The 20,597-nt window shown below is 34.6% G+C and overlaps 3 protein-coding genes and 1 pseudogene across 6 annotated transcripts; 2 read left to right on the top strand and 2 right to left on the bottom strand.

The window, feature by feature from the left end:
* The first annotated feature begins 355 nt into the window (after positions 1-355).
* On the top strand, positions 356-4,292 carry LOC140967095 (protein IQ-DOMAIN 18-like). Of its 3 annotated transcripts, none has more exons than XM_073427472.1 (5): positions 356-652; positions 772-1,038; positions 1,608-1,844; positions 1,928-2,065; positions 2,983-4,292. In XM_073427472.1, exons 1-5 carry the CDS (start codon positions 527-529, stop codon positions 3,754-3,756), a joined length of 1,542 nt encoding a protein of 513 aa, XP_073283573.1. In that variant the 5' UTR covers positions 356-526; the 3' UTR covers positions 3,757-4,292. The 3 variants fall into 3 exon arrangements, with proteins under 3 accessions (XP_073283573.1, XP_073283571.1, XP_073283570.1); XM_073427470.1 differs by having other exon boundaries at positions 356-661; positions 781-1,038; XM_073427469.1 differs by having other exon boundaries at positions 358-652; positions 769-1,038; positions 2,983-4,289.
* A 2,082-nt stretch (positions 4,293-6,374) lies between these two features.
* LOC140967083 (protein BRANCHLESS TRICHOME-like) lies at positions 6,375-8,007 on the bottom strand. The gene has a single exon (XM_073427446.1). The coding sequence runs from the start codon at positions 7,888-7,890 to the stop codon at positions 6,811-6,813; it is 1,080 nt and encodes a 359-aa protein (XP_073283547.1). The 5' UTR covers positions 7,891-8,007; the 3' UTR covers positions 6,375-6,810.
* A 3,543-nt stretch (positions 8,008-11,550) lies between these two features.
* On the bottom strand, positions 11,551-15,268 carry LOC140967075 (GDSL esterase/lipase At5g41890-like; annotated as a pseudogene).
* Positions 15,171-18,202, top strand: LOC140967094 (probable lysophospholipase BODYGUARD 3). Of its 2 annotated transcripts, none has more exons than XM_073427467.1 (4): positions 15,171-16,095; positions 16,357-16,688; positions 16,854-17,053; positions 17,641-18,202. In XM_073427467.1, exons 1-4 carry the CDS (start codon positions 15,558-15,560, stop codon positions 17,963-17,965), a joined length of 1,395 nt encoding a protein of 464 aa, XP_073283568.1. In that variant the 5' UTR covers positions 15,171-15,557; the 3' UTR covers positions 17,966-18,202. The 2 variants fall into 2 exon arrangements, with proteins under 2 accessions (XP_073283568.1, XP_073283569.1); XM_073427468.1 differs by having other exon boundaries at positions 15,172-16,095; positions 16,360-16,688; positions 17,641-18,200.
* The last annotated feature ends 2,395 nt before the right edge of the window (positions 18,203-20,597 follow it).

Below are 20,597 nucleotides of genomic sequence, written 5' to 3'. Positions count from 1 at the left end.
TCATTTGAAACTCTCTCTCTTTTTCTCTCTCACGTTAATGTCCTTTAGTAAATACCACTCGGATGCCACTACAAAAATACCTAAATAAATTGGAGCTTTTTACCTGTCACTTTTAACGACCCAATTACCATTTTAAGCCAAAAATAGAACTGCAACCGAATGCTACTACCCTTCTTCTATGTTATCTATCACCTCCGCTCCAATGACTTTCTTTTCTGCACACAAACTCATTCATTACAATTAACTGAATCAGACTCTAAATTGGAGTAGTACACAACATTTATTGTGTTCAAACAGAAATATAAACCTCGTCAGTTTCACTAGATTAATAATTGTAATATATAATGGGTATTTATTATACATTAAGAGGTTGATTTACTTTTATTCGGGGCGTATCTGCAAATGAAATCGCCTAATGTGACAAAGGAATAAACGAATCTCTGTGTTGTGTATTATATATAAATATTTACTCTATATATCCTTCCTTCCTCCACTTCGTACGTACAGCATCTCCGCAAACTTTTCGATGGGAAAGACGGGAGGTAGTTCATGGTTGACAGCAGTGAAAAGAGCTTTCAGGTCTCCAACCAAAGACACTGACAAGAAAAGCTGCAGAAGGATAACGGAGCATCAAGATCAACAAGAAGAAAAGGTGATAGATGTGTCATTCTACAAACTCCAATTTTTTTTAACATTTGGCGTAGTAATTTGGAAGTGTAAAGTGTTTTACTAAATAATTTTTCATTTGGATTCGTGGGTTTTGTGCAGAAGACAGAGAAGAGGAGGAGATGGCTGTTCAAGAAGCAATCTAGTAATGTAAATGAAGGAAAAATAGTTGCAACAGATGAGACTGTGTTGGCTTCCGAGCATAGACATGCCATAGCCGTGGCTGCGGCCACGGCCGCGGCGGTTGAAGCTGCGGTGGCGACTGCGAAAGCGGCGGTTGAGATAATCAGGTTGACTCAGCCAACTAATGCCGCTTCATTTAAAGAGCATTCTGCGGCCAAAGTCATTCAAACTGCATTTAGGCGATACCTAGTAAGTCATTTACAGACTTCCATAACTTACAGTAGTGAAGGTAAAAATTAAATGAGCAATGCTAAAATGACAACGCCTTTCTGGAATATCTGAATATTGCTGTTTTGCAATTGATTCATATTGTTTGAATTTTCATGGATGAATGACTGTAACTTTTTAAAATTTTACATGCTTATATTCAGGTTCATACGTTTTTTAATTCAAATTCGACTTTGCGGCTCCTATGGAGGTTGCTAATAATTGATGTAACTGAAAATTTAGATATTATTCAGTATCAACATTAGTTGACTCGAGTCGTACGAAGGGTTGGTTCCATTTAAGCAAGTTATCAAGACTTTGAATATTTTGAATGAAAGATACAAGTGTTAAAGCAGCTTTCCATGATAATAGACCCAACTCAACGTCAAATTACTCGAAGATCGAATAATTCCTAGAAATAGGAGGCCAAAAGAAATGGTGGTTCCGAACGAGCTTCAGTTATTATGGAGCTCGAGTCAAACAACTTATTAGCCGATTCGACACATTATAAGTGTCTAGTTCCCTCACGAGTGTTTTGAAAATGAATGTAGGCGAGGAGTGCTCTAGCAGCGCTTAAAGGAATAGTGAAACTTCAAGCTCTAGTAAGAGGGCAGAATGTAAGAAAACAAGCTAATATGACCATGAAATGCATGCAAGCTCTCCTTCGAGTTCAGGCCCGAGTGCGTGATCAACGTGCCCGGCTTTCGCATGATGAAGGGAGAAGATCAATGCCTGGGGAAACAAACCGTACTATGTACCTTAACGACATAAGAAACAGGAGGTCCATGGTATGTTTTCTTGATTGATTTGTGTCTTGATTTTTTTTACTGTACAATTGTTTGATTGTAATTTGATGATGGTTGTTTTACAGTCTAGAGATGGAAGCTGGGCCACTGATGAATGGAGAGACTGCCCAAGTACACTTGAGGACCTTGATGACATTGTAAAAGCCAGCAATGAAGCTGAATCCACGCGTGAAAATACCCTGGCTTTTGCTTTATCCCAACAGGTCTCTGTCTTTACAATAACTTTCAGTAAAATACCAATACTAGTAGTACAAAAACTTATGAAGTAGGGCTCAACTATAATTTTTATATGTTAACAAGTAGTGGTGTAAAACTGATAAAGTCAGGCTATGTTACGTGTCTCATATTAGCCCCATAAAAAAAAGGTGGTGTGGCTAATAATATTTACTTAAAATGCTAATCTTTGGGTTTGGATTTATTTTTTAACTTGGTGTTGCTCTTGAGAGTCGGCACAATAGAGTGGTCAACCTAGGGAAGGGCCACTATTCTTTTGTAATGGTAATGGAGCTCAAAACAAGTTGGATTAAGTTGTAAATTTCGAATATTGATAGTTAGTGAAAGTCATCTAGATTGGACCATTGTATGTGTTTGTTTCTCAAAATTTTGTTACGTTACATGTCTCATATGAGATCCGTAATAAAATGTGGAATAACTAATAAATTGGATGGAGTTTTCAGGCAAATTTTTGGGTTGGAGCTCTGTTTTAAGGCTTATGACATGAGATACGTATAAAAAGTGGGCTAACACTAGTTTTGTCACATTTCGAGGTCCCTCAAACCTTGGTCAGAAGTTGACCAAGATTTGCTTACAAGAAGTATTGAGGGTGACCGGTGGGTCATCGCCAGTTTTGCTTTTATTCCTTCATTTGTAGTTCTTGGTGTCGGGATATATGCCATTGAGGTGTAGAAAGAAGTATTTAAATCGTAGTACTGTACTATCGACTAGAATACAATAACATACCAACTATTCAAAAAGTCGACTTCATGCAGATTGACTGATTTCTTCATAGTTCTTGAATGAACTGTTATGTGATTTTCAAGTGTGATTTGACTTCAGACGACTCTGTTTTCATTGCTATCTCTTGATCAGAAGGGTTTTAAAAACCATTTCTTTGTTTCAGAATAAGATATGGGATTCCTATAGGAATCCATACGATGAAGGCGAAAACGAGCTCGAAAACAGAGCAAGTTACCTTGATAAGTGGACAACAGCAACAAAGCAAAGTGAGATCGGCAGCAGGGCTTCAACAGAACGTAGAAGGGACTCCTTCAAAACGGTTGAGATTGACTCTCAAAAAACGACGTCCTCTTATTCGTCCACGAATGCTCGAAAATCGAACTGCCAAAGCCCACTTCACAGGCAATCTATCCCACATGCCGCGGTCTCATCTCACCATAGATCATCATCACTTCACACTATTACTCAATCTCCTATAACCCCATCCACTGTACCAAAACCACGGCCCCTGCAAGTTCGTTCCTCGAGCCCCAGATGCCTAAGAGATGAAAGCAGCTATTCAACTGCAAATACCCCGAGTCTACGCTCCATGCCATGCTCAAACAACACCATGATGCCTAATTACATGGCTAGCACCGAGTCAGCAAAAGCCCGGGTTAGATCACACAGTGCACCAAGACAAAGGCCCTTCACTCCCGATAGAGATCGTGGTGGAGGGTCGGCTAAAAAACGTCTCACATACCCTATACCAGAACCGTATTATGCGAATTGGGGATTCGGTAGCTTTAACCAGAATCTGAGAAGTCCAAGCTTCAAGAGTGTAAAAGCGGGCTATGTAGGGATGGAGCAACAGTCGAATTATTCATGTTACACAGATAGTATTGGTGGAGAGATTTCGCCATGCTCGACTACGGATCTTCGAAGATGGTTAACATGAGAAAACCATATGCAGTAATGGGAATTAAGTTTTAACCCATTATTGCAATGTATGTGCGTGAGAAATGGGAATATGATGGCTTGTAAAGAACTTTGCTCTGATGTTCATCTTGATTTGAGAATCCCTATTCCTTATTTTCAGTAAAAAGAAAAATAAGATTGATGTTATTTTAGATTTGCCCCTTTCATTTCTCGATTTTCTAACATTATTATCTTTCAATCATCAAGACATTGTTTGGCTTGCCAAAATCTGAAAAGTTACTCAAGTGCGCAAGAAAATCCAACTACTATGGATGTCAATCTCAAACTCCCACAAAATGATGGTGAATTGCTTCCTGATTTCTCATTTTATCGCAAGTAGTGGCAAACTTCTTTATCTTACTGTCACTCGGCCTAACTTGGCTTACTCCGTCAACAAACTTAGTCAATTTGTGTCTGTTCCACGAGATAAAGACTAGCAAGCTGTGTGTTCGGTGCTCAAATATGTTGAAGGCACAGTAGGTCAAGGCTTACTCTATGATTCCTCCTCTGATCTCAAGTCAAGTTTGTTCACATACAGGGGCGATGTCAAGATTCATAAGTATCTGGGGTTGACTTGATTTTGTGTTAGACAGTAATAAGTTCGATCAAAATCGAACTGAATTTTCAGAAATAGAATTAACCGAACTTTTTTCGACAAAACGAACCGACTGAACTTTATCATGAAAACATAACAACCGAAAAAATCGGTTATTTCGATCAGTAACAATTAACCGAAATTTTAAATTTTTTAAAAATATTCAAGTTTTAAATAAAAAAAAGTGCAATATAAAAATTAGATTAAATAAATTTAAATTTTATTTATTAAAAAATGTTTTTAAGTGTATTTCTATCGTCCAATAAATTTTATTAGAAATTTTTAATATTTATATATTCAGGAACTTTATTAGAAAATTTAATAATATTAATTTTATTTATAAAAGTTCAATTTGTTAGATTAACTGAAGTTTATTAAAAACTGAAATCGAACCGAACTGGCTTATATTTTTAAAACTTCTGAATAAAACGAATGTAAGACCAGGCGCTTGCCGCTTTACCAAAAGTTATAGCTGGTGGTAATGGTACAACTCAAATATTTTAAACCGTACAACATCAAAAGTATCATGGTTCGATCGCTTTACCCAGTAGAGACAATTATTGCATCTCAACACAGAACCGATTTTTCAAATTAATTCAGTTCGATCTGTTATTTGGTTGAAACCGATATTTTATTCACTCACAGACTATAAATGATGTTTGCCCATTATTTGTTGATATATGCTTTTTTGATTTAAAATAACTTGGTAGTTTTTTTTTCTTCATTTCTGAGTAATCTAACTAGAAAAATTCAATTATCCCAAAAAATTACAACAAAGAATTATTTTTCAAATTTCATAAATATTCAATTTTTGGATATTATAAATAAAAAAATAACAATACAAGCCTAATAATAAATTGCGCATCGAGTCCACCCTAGCTGGAGGTGGCTCCGCCCCTGTTCACAGACTCAGATTGGGCAGATTGTTCGGACGCTCGTGATCAATTTCTAGATTTTGAGTCCTCCTTGGAGATTCCCTCATATATTGGAAATCAAACAAGGAACATACAGTATCTAAATCTTCAGCTGAAGCTGATTATAGATCCATGGCAAATGACACTTATGAAGTAGTTTGAATGTTGTCTTTATTCAGTGATGTGCACATTCACATTGTTGGTCCAGTGGCTCTGTTTGGTGACAGCCAGTCAGCCATACATATTGCTTCGAACCCATTTTTCATGAACGAAAGACGCATATCGATATTGATTGCCACGTCGCACGTGAAAGATTACATGCTGGAATCATCGAAGTTTTCTATGTTTCCTCGCATTTGCAACTAGCTGAGATCTTCACAAAATCTCTTCTTCGTGGAAGATTTCGGGATTTAATGGTCAAGGTGGGAATCCAAAATATCCACTCTCCATCTCGAGGGGAGTATTAGAAGGGCATTTGAAGAAACACGCTCATCTCCATTATTCTTTAGTATTCTTTATTCGTATTTTATTGTTTTGGTTTACTGTGTATAAATACTAGTCTGCATATATTTTTCATTTGAACATCCTGTAAGTTTCTTTCAAATACGGTTATGGAGATTTCACTTGTTCAAGTTTTTCTTCTTCCCGAAAGCATTAATTAATTTAATTGCAAAATTAAGTATAACATTACTTGGCCAACTGGTAAAGAAATACAAATCTAACGTCAACTCTTTAGGCTTCAGAAGTAGGAACACGCAACTGATCGAACTTTTCAACGGCAGAACAAAGTTCAGGGATGGCTGAAATAGCGATCGATGCTGTTCAAGTTTTGGTGGAGAAGCTGATTTCTGTTGTCGGGGTTTCAAGAATGAACTGAAAAAGCTGGGACAAAGATTTGAGAATGATTCAGGCATTCTAAGTTGAAGCATCGAATCGGAAGACTGGAAACGATCAAACCGTGAAGCAGTGGCTACAAAATCTGGAGGACGTCGCCTATGAAGTGGACAACTTGATGGACGAGTTCAATTACGAGATAATACGTAGTAAAGTTGAGATCCAAACTCAAATGAAGCAGAAGCTATGCTGCTGCTTCTGCTCGTCGGTCCCTAGTAATGTTGCATTTCGTAGTAATATGGGCCATGAGATAAAAGATGTGAACATGAAATTGATAAGTATCAACGAAGAAGCCAGCAGCTATGGTCTTCAAAGCAGGTAGCTGAATTGGTTGTTTCTGTTCCTCTTGTGATGGAAAGTAATTCCATTACTGTCGATCCTATTTTTATTGGTTGAGATCTACTCATGATTACTTCCACCAAATCCATATATTAATCACAAATCCATAATCAAAGCTAGCAAACATTTTCTTAAGCCAATATTCAAGAGATTTCTTCTCCCGTGGGGTAATAAGCCATATTCACATACAGCAAGCTTAAGAATCTGCTACCCAAAAAGAAACAAATTCAATCACAAAATCAACTCTAACAAATTAACAATTAGCACATCAAACTAATCAAAATATGTGATCTTATCTTGCAATCACGCCGTTAAATCTCACAGGCTCTTTCTGTTTTAGCAGAATCTTCAACTGAGCCTTTTGACATTCCAATTTGTTGCTCAGTTGCTTACTACTTCTGCACCCAATTGCTCGAACCACTCTCGGGAATTCAACGAACCCTTTAATCCCTCTTTTTATGTGAGGATTTTCGGCTTCTGGAGATGATTTTTTCTGAATAACCGCCATTGTATGAACGTGTGTTTCTTGATTATCGATCTCCGCTTCTTGTTTTGCTTCCGAAGAAGATGATAAAGATGGTTCAGCTCCCATCTTTTTAGCTACTTCCAGCTCAGTGAACTTCTCTTCTAACAGGATTTTCGCCTCCGCGAGTTTCATTTGCACTCTCTCTTCCCTGATAACCTCCGCCAGGCGAAGCATTTTCCTTTCTTCTTCAATACCTTTCTTCAATCTCGCTATCTCTCCTTTATCAGATGAAATTTCTTTAGCTAGCTCTCCGCATACTCTCTCTAATGATTCTCTGCCCTTCCTCTCTTCCGACAGTTCCTTAGCCAGCCTTTTATTCAAAGACTCCATTTTCTTACGTTCTTTTCGCTCACACTCTAGCTCACCTTTCAGCTCATTGATCTGAGCCTTAGCCATTTCGAGTTCAGATCCCATGAAAGGCTTGATAAACGTCAAATCCCAGAAAGAAGCCGCGATTTTACGCGAGGATATAGGCAGGTGGAGCCTGTGAATTTGCTTCTTATCGGTTGAGCTATGTTCTTGATGCTGCAGCGTTTGATTTTGTTGAGAAATATAAAAGGGATTTTCGTAAAGTTTCCAAGTTGGACTAGAACTTGAAGTTTTGATAGGGAAATTGGTATGATTGTTGTGTTGATGAACACAAGTGGAGGGAGTTTCATGGCTTCTTATCTTCATCATCACCATCATCATCTCCTCCATTAACATGGGGTGTAATCTTGCTTTAACTCGATCGTTTTTGGGTAAGATTGGATGCCTTTTCTTTTGAAGAAACTTAAATATTCTCGGCCACCAATAATACCACCTATTTCTTTTGCCTTTGTGCTTTGCTAAGTGTAGTAGGTCCATACATATATAATTCTAAGCCATTTGATCAAAAGACAATTTGAAGAGAGGGAGAGGGAAAAGTTACGTGCATCACATGCTGGTGCACCTCTTTCTCTGTATTTATTGACAGCATATGGATGGGGAATGGTGGGAATGAGGTGGTCTCTTTTAAATGTCAATATCCCTTTCGCTTTTACTAGCTTCTCTCACATTTATTTTCTTCTTTTATTTGTGATGATTGTGTTAATTTTTTTTAGGGATAGTCTAATATGTTAATTTGTTCTCCAAATGGTCAGTTCTTGAAAAGTTATACAAAAATTAAGTTACTTTACTTAGAAGATATGATATGATCCACATGAGTATTGAATGAGTGGAAGAAGATAATGGTAGTTGGCTGGCTTCACTGCTTTTGGAACCATTTTCTTGTTGAAGTTTCGAGTTGGAGGGTTTGCCTTTTAAAATTTGTTTTTTGGTTCAAAGTTTTTTTAAAAATTTATCAAAACTTATATACTTCACCGACTCAAACTTCCTCGTATTAAAATATTTTGATCAACTGTGATATAATATATTAACAAGTACTTTTGGGAAATGAGCATATAAAAAAAAAGTTTATATGTAACGTAAGTATTTAGGATTTGAAATATTTGAAGCACAAATAAAAATTAACATATCCAGCTCGAATCAGTATATCCCATATACAAGAAAAGACGTACATGCTCAATCTGTCTAAATCATTAATTACATCATATTTCCACATGGATGGTCTCCTAGCTATCATGTCTTCTTTATTAGAAATAATCTTTTCATTAGTAACTCAAATTATCACTGACTAAATCTCTAGTTTTCTGTAATTATCAGTAAAAATCTTCCAAAACTAAAATATTACTAAAATTATATATATGTATGTAGCTAATTATTTAAGGATGTGTGTGTATCTATGTATGTATAAATATTAAACGTGATGATCGGGAAATTTATTGCCTATTGGACCCATTGTGATGCAACAGGACCAAACAATAATTGTGCCAATTCATGGATATGTTTAAAGCAGTGTTTTTTCTTCTTCTTTTTTATTTGTCATAAATACTTCACTCAGTATAAGCAAGCAAATATGTATGGTGTCGTAGTTCACAAACCGAATTTTATTCTGAAACAAATTACCCATCATCATTATTACTATTATTTTTCGACAGTGCTGATATTCTTACCAAACCTTTTGTTCATGGGTTAACATCGACGACCAAATTGTTTATATACAAACACAATTTATACCTTGAGATTATTAGACGAAAAAGTTGAGGAGAGCATTTCATTTTTTGGGAATATTATTTGGGAGTGGATTCAGGTAAAATAATGAGTGGATCAACCGTATTTTCTTGCTCTCTCTCACTCCAAAAACTCCACCTAAATGATGGAGAGAGAAGCATACGATTTAAAATAAAGTGAGGTAAAGCATAGCCATACCCAAGATATGGGCTTCAACGCTATATTGTAAGCCCAATTATAACTTTTGAGCTTGAATTTATTTAATTGGATACTTCTGATGATTCGTGTTTATACACTAACGATTTGAATTTGAAATCCATCATAATAAAAAATAATAATAAATTGGGATTTGAAATAATTTTTTTAATATACTTATCCCAAACAAACCAATAGATTTGTTATCGTGGATTTGAAATCATGAACTTCAAATTTATTCATCGAAATTCGTATTTTAATGTGACATGAGATTATTATCCAACTTATCATTTCTTTTAATGTGAGATTTGAATTAGTTTTTAGATATCTAAAAGTGGTTATTTTAAGAATTATGGAGAATCTAATCAATTGTGGGATCTCAAATTCAACATAATACCAACCCAATTAACCCCTGATGAAATTTAGATGAAGCTTGCTGGGTAGTTTGTTGCTCCGACGGTAGTTGCTCGGATGCATTGATTGAAAAAGGAAAACAAAAGAAGAGTGGAGAAATACTAATAATAATAAAGAAACAATTTCACCAAGTCAATAAAATTGTGGTATTCCCACTGCCGACTACTGATTTACGAACGGTAGCATTTATTATTTGAATGTAACTAATTTCTACATTCTTTAAAGAAAAGTGTGTACTCTAATCGGTCGTCTCTTCTAATGTTGCCACTTTGAATTATATATCTTCTATGATTTCTACACCTATATTTAGTATCCCCACCATGCCGCAACATTTTTACGTCATTTTTGTTACATTTTTTAAGTTTTTATCGTACTAGTATAGAACACGTTCAAGATATTTATTTAAAGTTTTTATTCTTTAATTTTGATTTTTCCACTCTTCTGTTCTTTTTTTTTCCCCTCTATTTTTTAAATTCATTTATTGATGAATTGCATCATTTGGTATCTCAATTATTTATCAGACTAATGCAATAATATATACTATGCTAGTCATATAAAATCGCACTGAGCAAATTCTGTGCAGTAGGATCACTCAAGAAGGGGTTGGTGTATGAAATTGAATTCTTGACCATTAGTCAAATGCTCACATATTTCATCAACTCGAATACCTATCAAGGCGGAATAATGTAATTCTTGCATGATACCATGGTTTTTCGGCTAAATCATAAAAACAACTAAAGCAAAACATTATTTTAGAAATATATAATCTTTATTCTAATGTGTTCTAATATATTACATATATATTTGCACACATATATATAATATATATTTGAAAAAATGTGATCATAGAAAAAATAATATAGTATAATAAAAATATTGCAAACTATGATTTTAAAATAAATAACCAACTTCAAAGATAAATAAATAACTTAAAAATAATATGACAATGTACAATACATGATCATCAACGTTTCATACATAATATATTCCACTGTAAACAAGTTTTCATAAAACTGACAAAAAATAATATTTTAATAGCTATAATCCATTTAACGATGGAAATTAGAATAAATTTATTATTGTATTTATTAAGGTAATAAAATATAATGAAGAGTTTCTTGTGGAAACTTTGAATAGCCATTGTAAGCCGCAAATCCAAAAGTCAAACCAATAGTTACTTTTCTTCGACTTTCATCAACAATTCACTTGTGTTATTTTTTGCAAAATAGAGTGTGTTGTTTTTCATAAGTAGGATTCAAAGAACTTTTACAAGTCATAGATAAATTTGTGTAGATGTAGAGAGAACATGTAATCGAAGGAAGTCTGATTCAACTTCTGCAAGCCATAAATAAAATTCGTATAGATGTAGAGTGAACAGTTAATTTGAGGAAGTGTGATTCAAAGGATTTCTGTGAGCAATAATTAAATAGATAAATCTGTTTCTTTCCTGAGCGTTGATTCAGCTGCCACGATTAAACACACAAAGAAGAAGTCAAAACAATAAGCATGCATTATTGACCGGTCACAATAACTCATTAAACACAAACATAAGATTCAATGGGCACGAAATCACTTATTCAAAACATCAAGGATATGCGGAAAACAATAGATGTAATAAAATTATCTGGAATACCAAAAGACAGAACATCAATCATCAATGGATAATATCAAAAAATAAAAAATGTTGATGATATAAAAATAAACACAATTGAAATTTTTATTCATTTCATGAACTAAATGGATATGGGGTTTGAGACAATTAGTACCGATGACAAGTCCTGGNATATTGATGTCATAATCATTAATTCATTTTAAATCATAAAGCTCCCGAATATTCATAGGGTGGCTCTCACTTTAATCACCATTCATTAATTGATCAGCTACGACTAGATTTGCTGCTTCTGTGGGATGATATGTGGTGATACCCACGGGGAAGCCCATGTCATGGGTGTTTTGGGCCAATCCAACAAATATTCGGACAAATGAATGTCCGAAATATCATCTCTCCGGGTTTTCAGAAGCCCGGGCTTCTAGACGAGTTCTCAGGTGATGGCTTTCTAACCGGGTTACCTCGATATAAATAATACCCCACTCGAGTGCACAAGTATGAGATACCTTATCTTTGCAATCATTATTGACAAAATCGCATGGATTTCACAAGGCGAAAAGGACAGTTTGGCGTATTAGAAAAGCAGAGTATGATCAACTATTTTGTCATAATTAGTAAGTGGGCACTGAAAACAAGATCGTCATTGACTTTCTTTCTATAAATATCAAGGTTGTTTAAACATTAAAGGATTCATTGACATATATCTTGCCCCCATCATTTATCCTCTAGAATATACATCACTTGTATACTATTTTTTTTGTTACATTAGTTCTTTTCGTTCACCTGCTGACTTAATATCGGAGTGGCCACGCCTGACATCCATCATACGTCCATTCACGTGGTTACCTTCGTGTTTGCAGGTCAAGGCCAGTTTTTCTTAGGAGAAAAATCTCTGGTTTGGACACATCTCGCCGTGCTCTTATCCCTCATCATTTTCATTCCTCGACCCGGTGAAATTGCCAATGCATCTTGCATCCATTTTTACCCGGTCACATCAGTATGCATCCCAGAACACGTATTTTTTCTGGTCACTGCACAATGAAGAACTCGAATTCGCGTCTCTCCCTTTGTAGCACATGAACGGTGGGAAGTATCCTCCGCAACAAGGCCCGTCGTTGTCCTCGAAACCTATACACGCAGATTATATATGTAATATGTTCATTTATGATCATATGTCAATTAGGATTGAAAAATTTATCTTAGAATTAGTACATGCATGTATAACAAATGACAAGTTTGAGTGGAACAAGAAGTACTTTGGTTAGCCAGCTTACCATATTTGTGATAATTAAGGATGATATCTCTGAAAATGTCAAATGAATTGGCATATACAAAGACAGAATTAGGCCATAAATCTCTATTCATTTGATCACGCTTCGCTTGCAGTTTCTGGTTGTAGCCTTGAACCAGAGCATTTACCTCACCGGAGCATTTTCCGGATGGAATAAGATCGATGGCTTGAATAAAGGGTATGCAGCCTAGAGGTCCGATGCCCACAACTACGAATTTTCTTGCTCCTAACACATACAGTCGCTTTGCGAAAAAATTGAACTATTCAGAAAATGTGACTCAACCTTTTATCAGGGCTAGATATCACGTAAAGCATTAAGGATTTATCATATATATAAAAAAAATCACTTTTTAATAATATCATCTTGGATTAATTAACGATTTTTATAACCATTTATACAGTTCGACTTTAGAAGTTGTTCCTTCAAGTTTCAACCACTGCATGCAAATAGCACATCACTTTTGGAGACAACTTCTTAAAGTTAAAGATGTCTATTAAAGCAATTTTACAGACTTTTTAAAAGTTGAATCATTAAAAAGAAAGGCACTATTCTCGAACTTGAAATAAATTTCAACTTTTATTTTTGTTACCTCAAGTTGTATGGTCAGATTGGATACCAAGAAATCTTGAAACTTGGTTGGAGAAACATTAATATTGTTGCCTAGAAATGGATTAACCATCGGTTGGAAATAGTTTATGACATCATTTGATCCAATTGTTATGGAGAAAATTGCTTTCTTGAAGAGATTGTTTGTGTTTGTTACTCCCATCACACTCGCAATGTATTCTCTGGTTTTCTCGAAATTGTTGATTTGCTCCTTTAAGGGCAATCTTCCTATCTGTGACACAAACTTTGAGAATTTGTTAACCTTTACAATATTCATGCATGTATAAATATTGTATAATTATATGCTAACTGAGGTAAATTTAGTTGAACATATATATACAGACAAATAAAGTTCCAGTCTCATCTAGGATCCCGGAAGCTCCTGAAGCTTAATTAATTCCAGTTTGGATGGAATACGCCGTAGCATTCTTTCCCAAAAATATTTTTTTAGCTCATTTTTCCATTTCTATTATACTAATTAATACCCAAATGAAGTGAATATATGTACATATATAAGCTGTTTAGCTAAAAACATTGTCTCTAAGACAAACGACACCTACGTATTACTAGCTTTGGGTCATATTTGGTTTAATTTTTGTTGGCTTCCGATGTAGATTTGTTGTTTTTTGTCCAAGAATATTCAAGTCATGATTATGCTTAACAAGACTAGAAGAGATAATGGAATATTTATTAAGATTTATTTAAGATATCTTTCAAGAAGTTATTTATGAAAATTTTTATTATTTTTCGATAATTCTTTTTTAAAAAATTGACATTGATTTTTATATATGTGGTCCGTGATCGTTTTTTTTGGATCCAACAAATGAATATAAATATGGAGAATTGGATGCACATGAGAGTGTCCTCGAATAGATATAGTTATGGTTTTCGAGGATTCCAAAGTAGATTATGTCGCAATGAATAAGGCAATACACCACACAAATTTTAAAAACGCATTTTTCATTAATCATATTTAGTGCCGACTATGGTTATAAAGTCAAATAAAAAAATAGTATATATGCTAAATCAGTTAAATAAAAATAATGAAAAAATTGCGATTTTGGCCCCTCAACACGCAAGGCTATTTTTATTTTTATTTTTTGTATGTTGGGTTAATATTGAATAAATATGAAAGAAAGCATGGTGTAAGTTGGGAAGAATTGATCCCCTTAAGTTGCGTTTGTCAGCTTCCATGCATGAAATAAGATGGCAACCTTAGCAAACACAAAGCTCGTATGCGAATCGTAGTTTTTGAATTATGACAACCTACGAGACAAATAGATATATTGTCCCTTAACATAGAGCAATATAATCCCATATACCGAATGAATAACACATCATGGCCGGCAAGATAGAAGTTAGATGACCTGGTTTTAAGGTTAGCTAAACTAGACTCAAAGACAGGACCCTCGACTCGATACCATACCGCCACGATTATAAATTCATTCGAAATGGAGATAAAAGCGTACAACGACCCAGGATCTCCTCTAACCCGAAGTTTATAAATAGTTTGTGAAAATCCTCTCTTAAAACGAGGGAAGAAGTGATTTCACATTCACATCCCTAGCTAATTTAACCACTCGAAATTGATTAAAGGATTAGAAGATCGAGAGAATTTTGTCCTTGTAATATAGAGGTTGGAGAGATGGGAGTCATGTGGCCTAAACAACTTTCAATTAATGCCTCAAGTTTGGGACCTATTCCCTTTGAAAATGGTTGCATCATTAATTTTGGTTTGTCTATAACATAAGTAATATTATAACGAGGGAAGAAATATGGCAATTACTTGCAAGCTGTTTGTCTTGATTTTTGTGATTTAATTTAATGGTTTTTTTAAAAAGTACTATTTATATAAAGAAGGAAGANAAAAAAAAAAAAAAAAAAAAAAAAAAAAAAAAAAAAAAAAACTAGGAACTAATTTATTTAGCTTGTTGAGCGTGGGTCTAAATTCTTGAGCAAAACTTGTAGCATCTTCTGCTGGAGGTTCAACCACCACCAACCCTATTTCTTTCCCCATGTCTTGCAAAATGATTTTAGTCTTAAAATAAATTCATTTGCTTCTACGTGTCTTCGTGTATCAAAAAAAAAATCCGGCCTTTTCTTCTTTGTCCCCTTGTCAATATCTTTTCTTGATTGTTTTCGAGAAGAAACACTCTCACATTATGTTTTCTTTGCCCTGCATAGCCTGAGGGAGTGGCCATTTTCTCGAATTAAAGGGAGAAGAAAACTGATGTGATTCAAGAAAAGAAATTTGTGATCACGTCGAATATCGAGCTCGTCAGAATCTGCTGTCATTTGTGGCATAAATGGAGATGAAGAATCAAATCCAAAAGTTCTCAACAATGGCAGGGACGTCCCTGAATGAAATCATGAGTTTCCTCGTTTTTGCTCTATTAGACATCCTGGATTTCGTGTTGTGTTACGTGTACAGGGTGGCTGATTTCTTGATCGAGTCAGAATGCAAGCCTTGTTATTGTTCATCTTCAAAAGAAGTGATCACAAGAAGTGGGAAGATCTTAGTCTCGGAGCAAGGCGAATCGAAAATTGTTCGATTGACCTGCAGCAAGCTGCAGCTGGAAGAAATCTCCGACACACTATACACTCGCCCCTCCCTTGTGTCCGAAGTCTCGAAATCTACGGTGACGAGAAATCCCTCAAGGAAAACGAGGAGACGAGTCGGGACGGTTCGACCGACTTACACCGTTAATTCGACTATCATCGAAATGCTGCAAGCGCAGCAAACGTTCCCCGTTCCCAGGTGGTCCGATTGCAATTGCAAAACCTGCACCTCGTGGACTTCGTCTAGGGAAGAGACTCTTTTTGTCAAAGCTGATGGAGCAATAGGTAAGAAACAAACAAATTAAAGTCCCATCATTTAATTCGCTCAACAAAATCATTAGGGAGACGAACAACTCACATTTAATTAATTTGTTTACGTTTGTAATTAGTTGTGTTCACTATACATTTCAAATTGACTATTCAGCAATTGTGACTATATTTATATCAAAAATGAAACTGATTAAAACCCAATATTATTATTATTATTATTTTTTTTTTTATAAATCTAAATTGTATGTCTTAATTAATGGTTTTGAAATTTTTAAGCAGATAACGTGCAAGAAGATGTGCTATTCATCCATGGCTTCATATCATCATCTGCTTTCTGGAGCGAGACACTATATCCAAATTTCTCCAAGTCCGCAAAATCCAAGTACAGATTACTGGCAGTGGACTTGCTAGGATTCGGGAGGAGCCCCAAGCCCACAGATTCTTTATACACTCTGAGGGAGCATGTGGACATGATTGAAAGGTCTGTAATGGAGCCATACAAAGTGAAATGTTTCCACATCGTAGCGCATTCGCTTGGCTGCATTTTGGCCCTTGCGCTTGCGGTGAACCATCCCACGTCGGTCAAGTCGCTGACTCTACTCGCGCCGGTACGCAATTTCACGTTGATTTCATTTACTACTCATGATATATCTATCTAACTGGATTGATTTTATTATCAAGAATAATTCCATGTAAAAACACTTTCATATATCGTTTGAATTTTTTTATTTTTTTATTTTTTTGGGTTTGAAACCGAAAAATTGTCGTGGCAGCCATATTTTCCGACACCCAAGGGCGAACAAGCGACACAGTACATGATGAGAAGGATAGCCCCACGGCGCGTGTGGCCACTGATTGGCTTGGGCGCGTCCATGGCTTGCTGGTACGAGCATATTAGTCGGACCATTTGTCTTCTTATATGCAAAAATCACCGCTTGTGGGAATTTCTCGCCAAACTATTCACAAGAAACAGGTGCGATATATATATATATATATAATGCTTTTTAAAAATTTGTTCCCATTTTCTTAGTGGATTATTATTCAAATTTTTAAATAAATTCGACGTCATACTTCAATTTAATTATGTTAGTTGTGTGTTCTATTATTACATTTAAATATTTGTTCCCACTGATGTCATTTTCTTTTTGAAAAAAAAATACATATATTTACAGAAATGCAGTAATGGATATTAAACCTTTGAAATAGGTTTCTTTCTGTCCTCTGAATGATAATCATGTGGACCAATTCGATCGTTAATGAAAGTAGTATTCATGTCAGAGAAGTATAGTAATGATAGATCCAATACTCAAAATTTCCACTTGTCTGATCCAAAATTGAACACATGTAAATTTTTATCTCATTTTAAATCATAATGATCGCAAATAATATTATATTTTATTAGAAAATTTAGAAATTAAAAGGATATTGAAGAAATATTAGAAAATTTAGAAATTAAAAGGATATTGAAGAAATAATTACAAAATATCCTATCTGATTCTCCCTTGATAACATAGTATATGAAATTTCAACACCAAATTTTATTCACTTTTTTTTTTCCAGGATCAGAACATACTTGATGGAGGGTTTCTTCCTTCACACTCACAACGCTGCGTGGCATACATTACACAATATAATTTGCGGGACGGCTGGAAAAATCGAAGGATACATAGACGAGGTTAAAAATCGACTCAAGTGCAATGTCGCGATATTTCATGGCCGAGACGACGAACTGATCCCTGTGGAATGCAGTTACAACATGCGATCAAGAATCCCTAGAGCTAATCTTAAGGTTATCGAGGACAAGGATCACATTACCATTGTCGTAGGGAGGCAAAAGGCTTTTGCTAGAGAGCTCGAGGCAATTTGGAGAAATGCAAGTTTTTGAGGAACAAAACAAGATGATATATAATTGAAGGGAAAAAAAAGTTTTATTATATTTGATTAAGATGGTCGTATAGGAAAGATGGGATTTTTCAAGTTTTCTAAATCCTTTTCCTTATAAGTATATATTTGGAATTTAGTCGAGTATTGGTGATCACCCCCGTTTATTATCCAAGTGTTAATTAACTACACTAAATCTATATATGTTGCATATACTTGCAACTTGTGACATGTACATTTGAATTTAAACATGCAATGTGTTTCCATTAACAACATTGTGAAATTTGAGTTGATTATAATGGTTTCTATCTTTTAACCTTCAATATTTTTCACGTAGAGATCGAAATATCCATTCGCATGGACAAACTAACAACATTTGTGTGATACTTGACTCTTGTCCCACATGGTAAAAATTAAAAATTTAGAATGAATTTATAATGAACTACAATGGACTTCTATGACAATTTGAGTTAATCATTTTCGTAAAACGAAAACGAATACGAAGTAGTTGCTGTATAGGCCTATTGGTGGAGTCACGCATGCTCGAGCTCGGAACATGACAATTTGGACATCTTATTTAAAGGCAGAAACAAATAAGGTTGTGATGTAATTAAACTATTCTTTGAATATTGACCTTATATATATGATCATTCTTTGAACCACACTTCATGCCAACCTGTGGCAGATTTAGAGCAATCAATCCTTATCACGTTAAATATATACATAGATCAGCCATCTTTGTCAATAAACGGATCGGAAGGATAAATTTCAATTTTCGTTTCAAGATAATCATATTAACTTGCAATTTATCAGGATTCTCATATCATTTGTAGAATTAAATGCTTTTGTTAGTGATAAAAGTGTGATTAAAGGTGCAGATAATTGACCACAAATTTAAATCCATGCACGTAGCCATCCAACATTTATGGCATGGCTAACTACATGTGGAGCTCTTAATTCATGTGAGATTTTTTCTTGAATAAGTGCAGGTGGTTATGGAGCTGAAGCTATTAGTTAATTAATTGGGATCCTCATGCAACAAAACAAACAAAAGTGTAATTTTTTTGAATTGGCATCTCAATGTTGACAAAAAAAAAAAAAATAGGCCATTATTTAAGATGTCACATTTTCATTCTAAAAAAAGACAAAAACTATTGTCAGACGATTTTATGAGTCAATTTTGTGAGACAAATATCTTATTTGAGTTACTAACGAAAAGAATATTATTTTTTATGTCAAAAATATTATTTATTATTGTAAATATGAGCAGTGTTGACCAGTCTTACGGATATCCACGAGACCATCTCAGAAGATACCGCAAATAGTCATGTTTGTTTGAATGGGCATGCTCCAATTGAATGGATTTGACTGTTGTCTATTCAAACGATTTATAGTGTCATAATGGGCTAGTGGGCTCCGAGATATAATTAAGCCTGTACAATATTTGTTGGCCTCCACTAATTTTATTAGCCATTAGAAGCCCGGCCCATTATATCACCGAAACATTCTATATTCTGTCTCCTGATTCTCCCTCCAATAACTCTTCAATGGCGGTCTACGTTTGGGGCTGTGTATTCCATCTTGAAAATTTAATTATTTTAATTGATTTTTGTAGAGTTTAAAATTTGTTAATAATATTCTGGCCTACAATTATTCAAATAGACTATCACAAATTCAATGGAAATAAATAAGATAAAATCAATCAATTTTATGCTAAAATATTGTAAATTAATTTTAGTTCCCCATTGATATATTAATCAATATTATATATTTGAGAGCACAAAAACTCTTGTGAGACGGTTTAATAAGTGAATTTTGTGATATGAATCTTCTATTTGGGTCAACCATGAAAAAATATTAATTTTTATGACAAAAATATTATTTTTTATTGTAAATATGTGCAAGATTGACTCGTTTCGCGAATAAAGATATGTGATACCGTCTCACAATAGACCTACTCGTGTGAGTATGAGATGGTCTCAAGCTTATTTGAGAGCAGGTCTATTGTAAGACGGTCTCATGTATTTATATCTATGAGACGAGTCTTTCCAAAAAGTATATATTATCAATATTAATTTTTACCTTTAAATAATTCGATTTCACAAAAACATGACTTTAATATTTGGGAAAAGAAATTACTACTTAGAATGACAGTTCTTGTCAAATAAAGTGATCTGGATTCTGGATTGATGTGGCCAGCGAACTGATTCACTCTACAGACATATAATTTCTTCGGATTTTGAGATACATGTTTGACATAACTAAAATCAAAACAAAAGCACAAACACGTCCAGAGATCATTATTTTCAAGCAATGCAGAGCACAGACATTTAAACCAAATTTATGTCCAAAGATAGACAATACAAAAGAAAAAAAGAAACCAATATTTATGAATTATTACAGGTAAATTCATTTCATCAAATTAAAGTCCAACGCATTTTTTTCATTTGGCAATAATTGAGTTATAAATTTTCAGTCTCTCCCATAACATAACATATATATACCTTGAGGGCCAATCTGAAAAGATGATAACCAAAGCCAAGATCACTTGATGGGCGTGGATCCAAGGTCTTCCAATCAAAGCTAAAGTTCTTCAAAATCATTTAATTTTGAAAGATCGATGAAGAAAATATAAA

The sequence above is a fragment of the Primulina huaijiensis genome, unplaced genomic scaffold (genome assembly GCF_012295235.1).
Source record: "Primulina huaijiensis isolate GDHJ02 unplaced genomic scaffold, ASM1229523v2 scaffold23605, whole genome shotgun sequence".
Classification (NCBI taxonomy): domain Eukaryota; kingdom Viridiplantae; phylum Streptophyta; class Magnoliopsida; order Lamiales; family Gesneriaceae; genus Primulina; species Primulina huaijiensis.
This window is presented reverse-complemented; position numbering and strand designations above follow the sequence as displayed.

Excerpts from the sequence above, each read along its gene's own strand:
- LOC140967095 (XM_073427469.1), top strand. The coding sequence starts at position 527 with ATGGGAAAGACGGGAGGTAGTTCATGGTTGACAGCAGTGAAAAGAGCT. Across the intron at positions 653-768 it reads AAGATCAACAAGAAGAAAAG|AAGACAGAGAAGAGGAGGAG; the intron begins GTGATAGATGTG and ends GGTTTTGTGCAG. Across the intron at positions 2,066-2,982 it reads CTTTTGCTTTATCCCAACAG|AATAAGATATGGGATTCCTA; the intron begins GTCTCTGTCTTT and ends TCTTTGTTTCAG.
- LOC140967094 (XM_073427467.1), top strand. The coding sequence starts at position 15,558 with ATGGAGATGAAGAATCAAATCCAAAAGTTCTCAACAATGGCAGGGACG. Across the intron at positions 16,096-16,356 it reads CAAAGCTGATGGAGCAATAG|CAGATAACGTGCAAGAAGAT; the intron begins GTAAGAAACAAA and ends GAAATTTTTAAG. Across the intron at positions 17,054-17,640 it reads AAACTATTCACAAGAAACAG|GATCAGAACATACTTGATGG; the intron begins GTGCGATATATA and ends TTTTTTTTCCAG.
- LOC140967083 (XM_073427446.1), bottom strand. The coding sequence starts at position 7,890 with ATGGACCTACTACACTTAGCAAAGCACAAAGGCAAAAGAAATAGGTGG.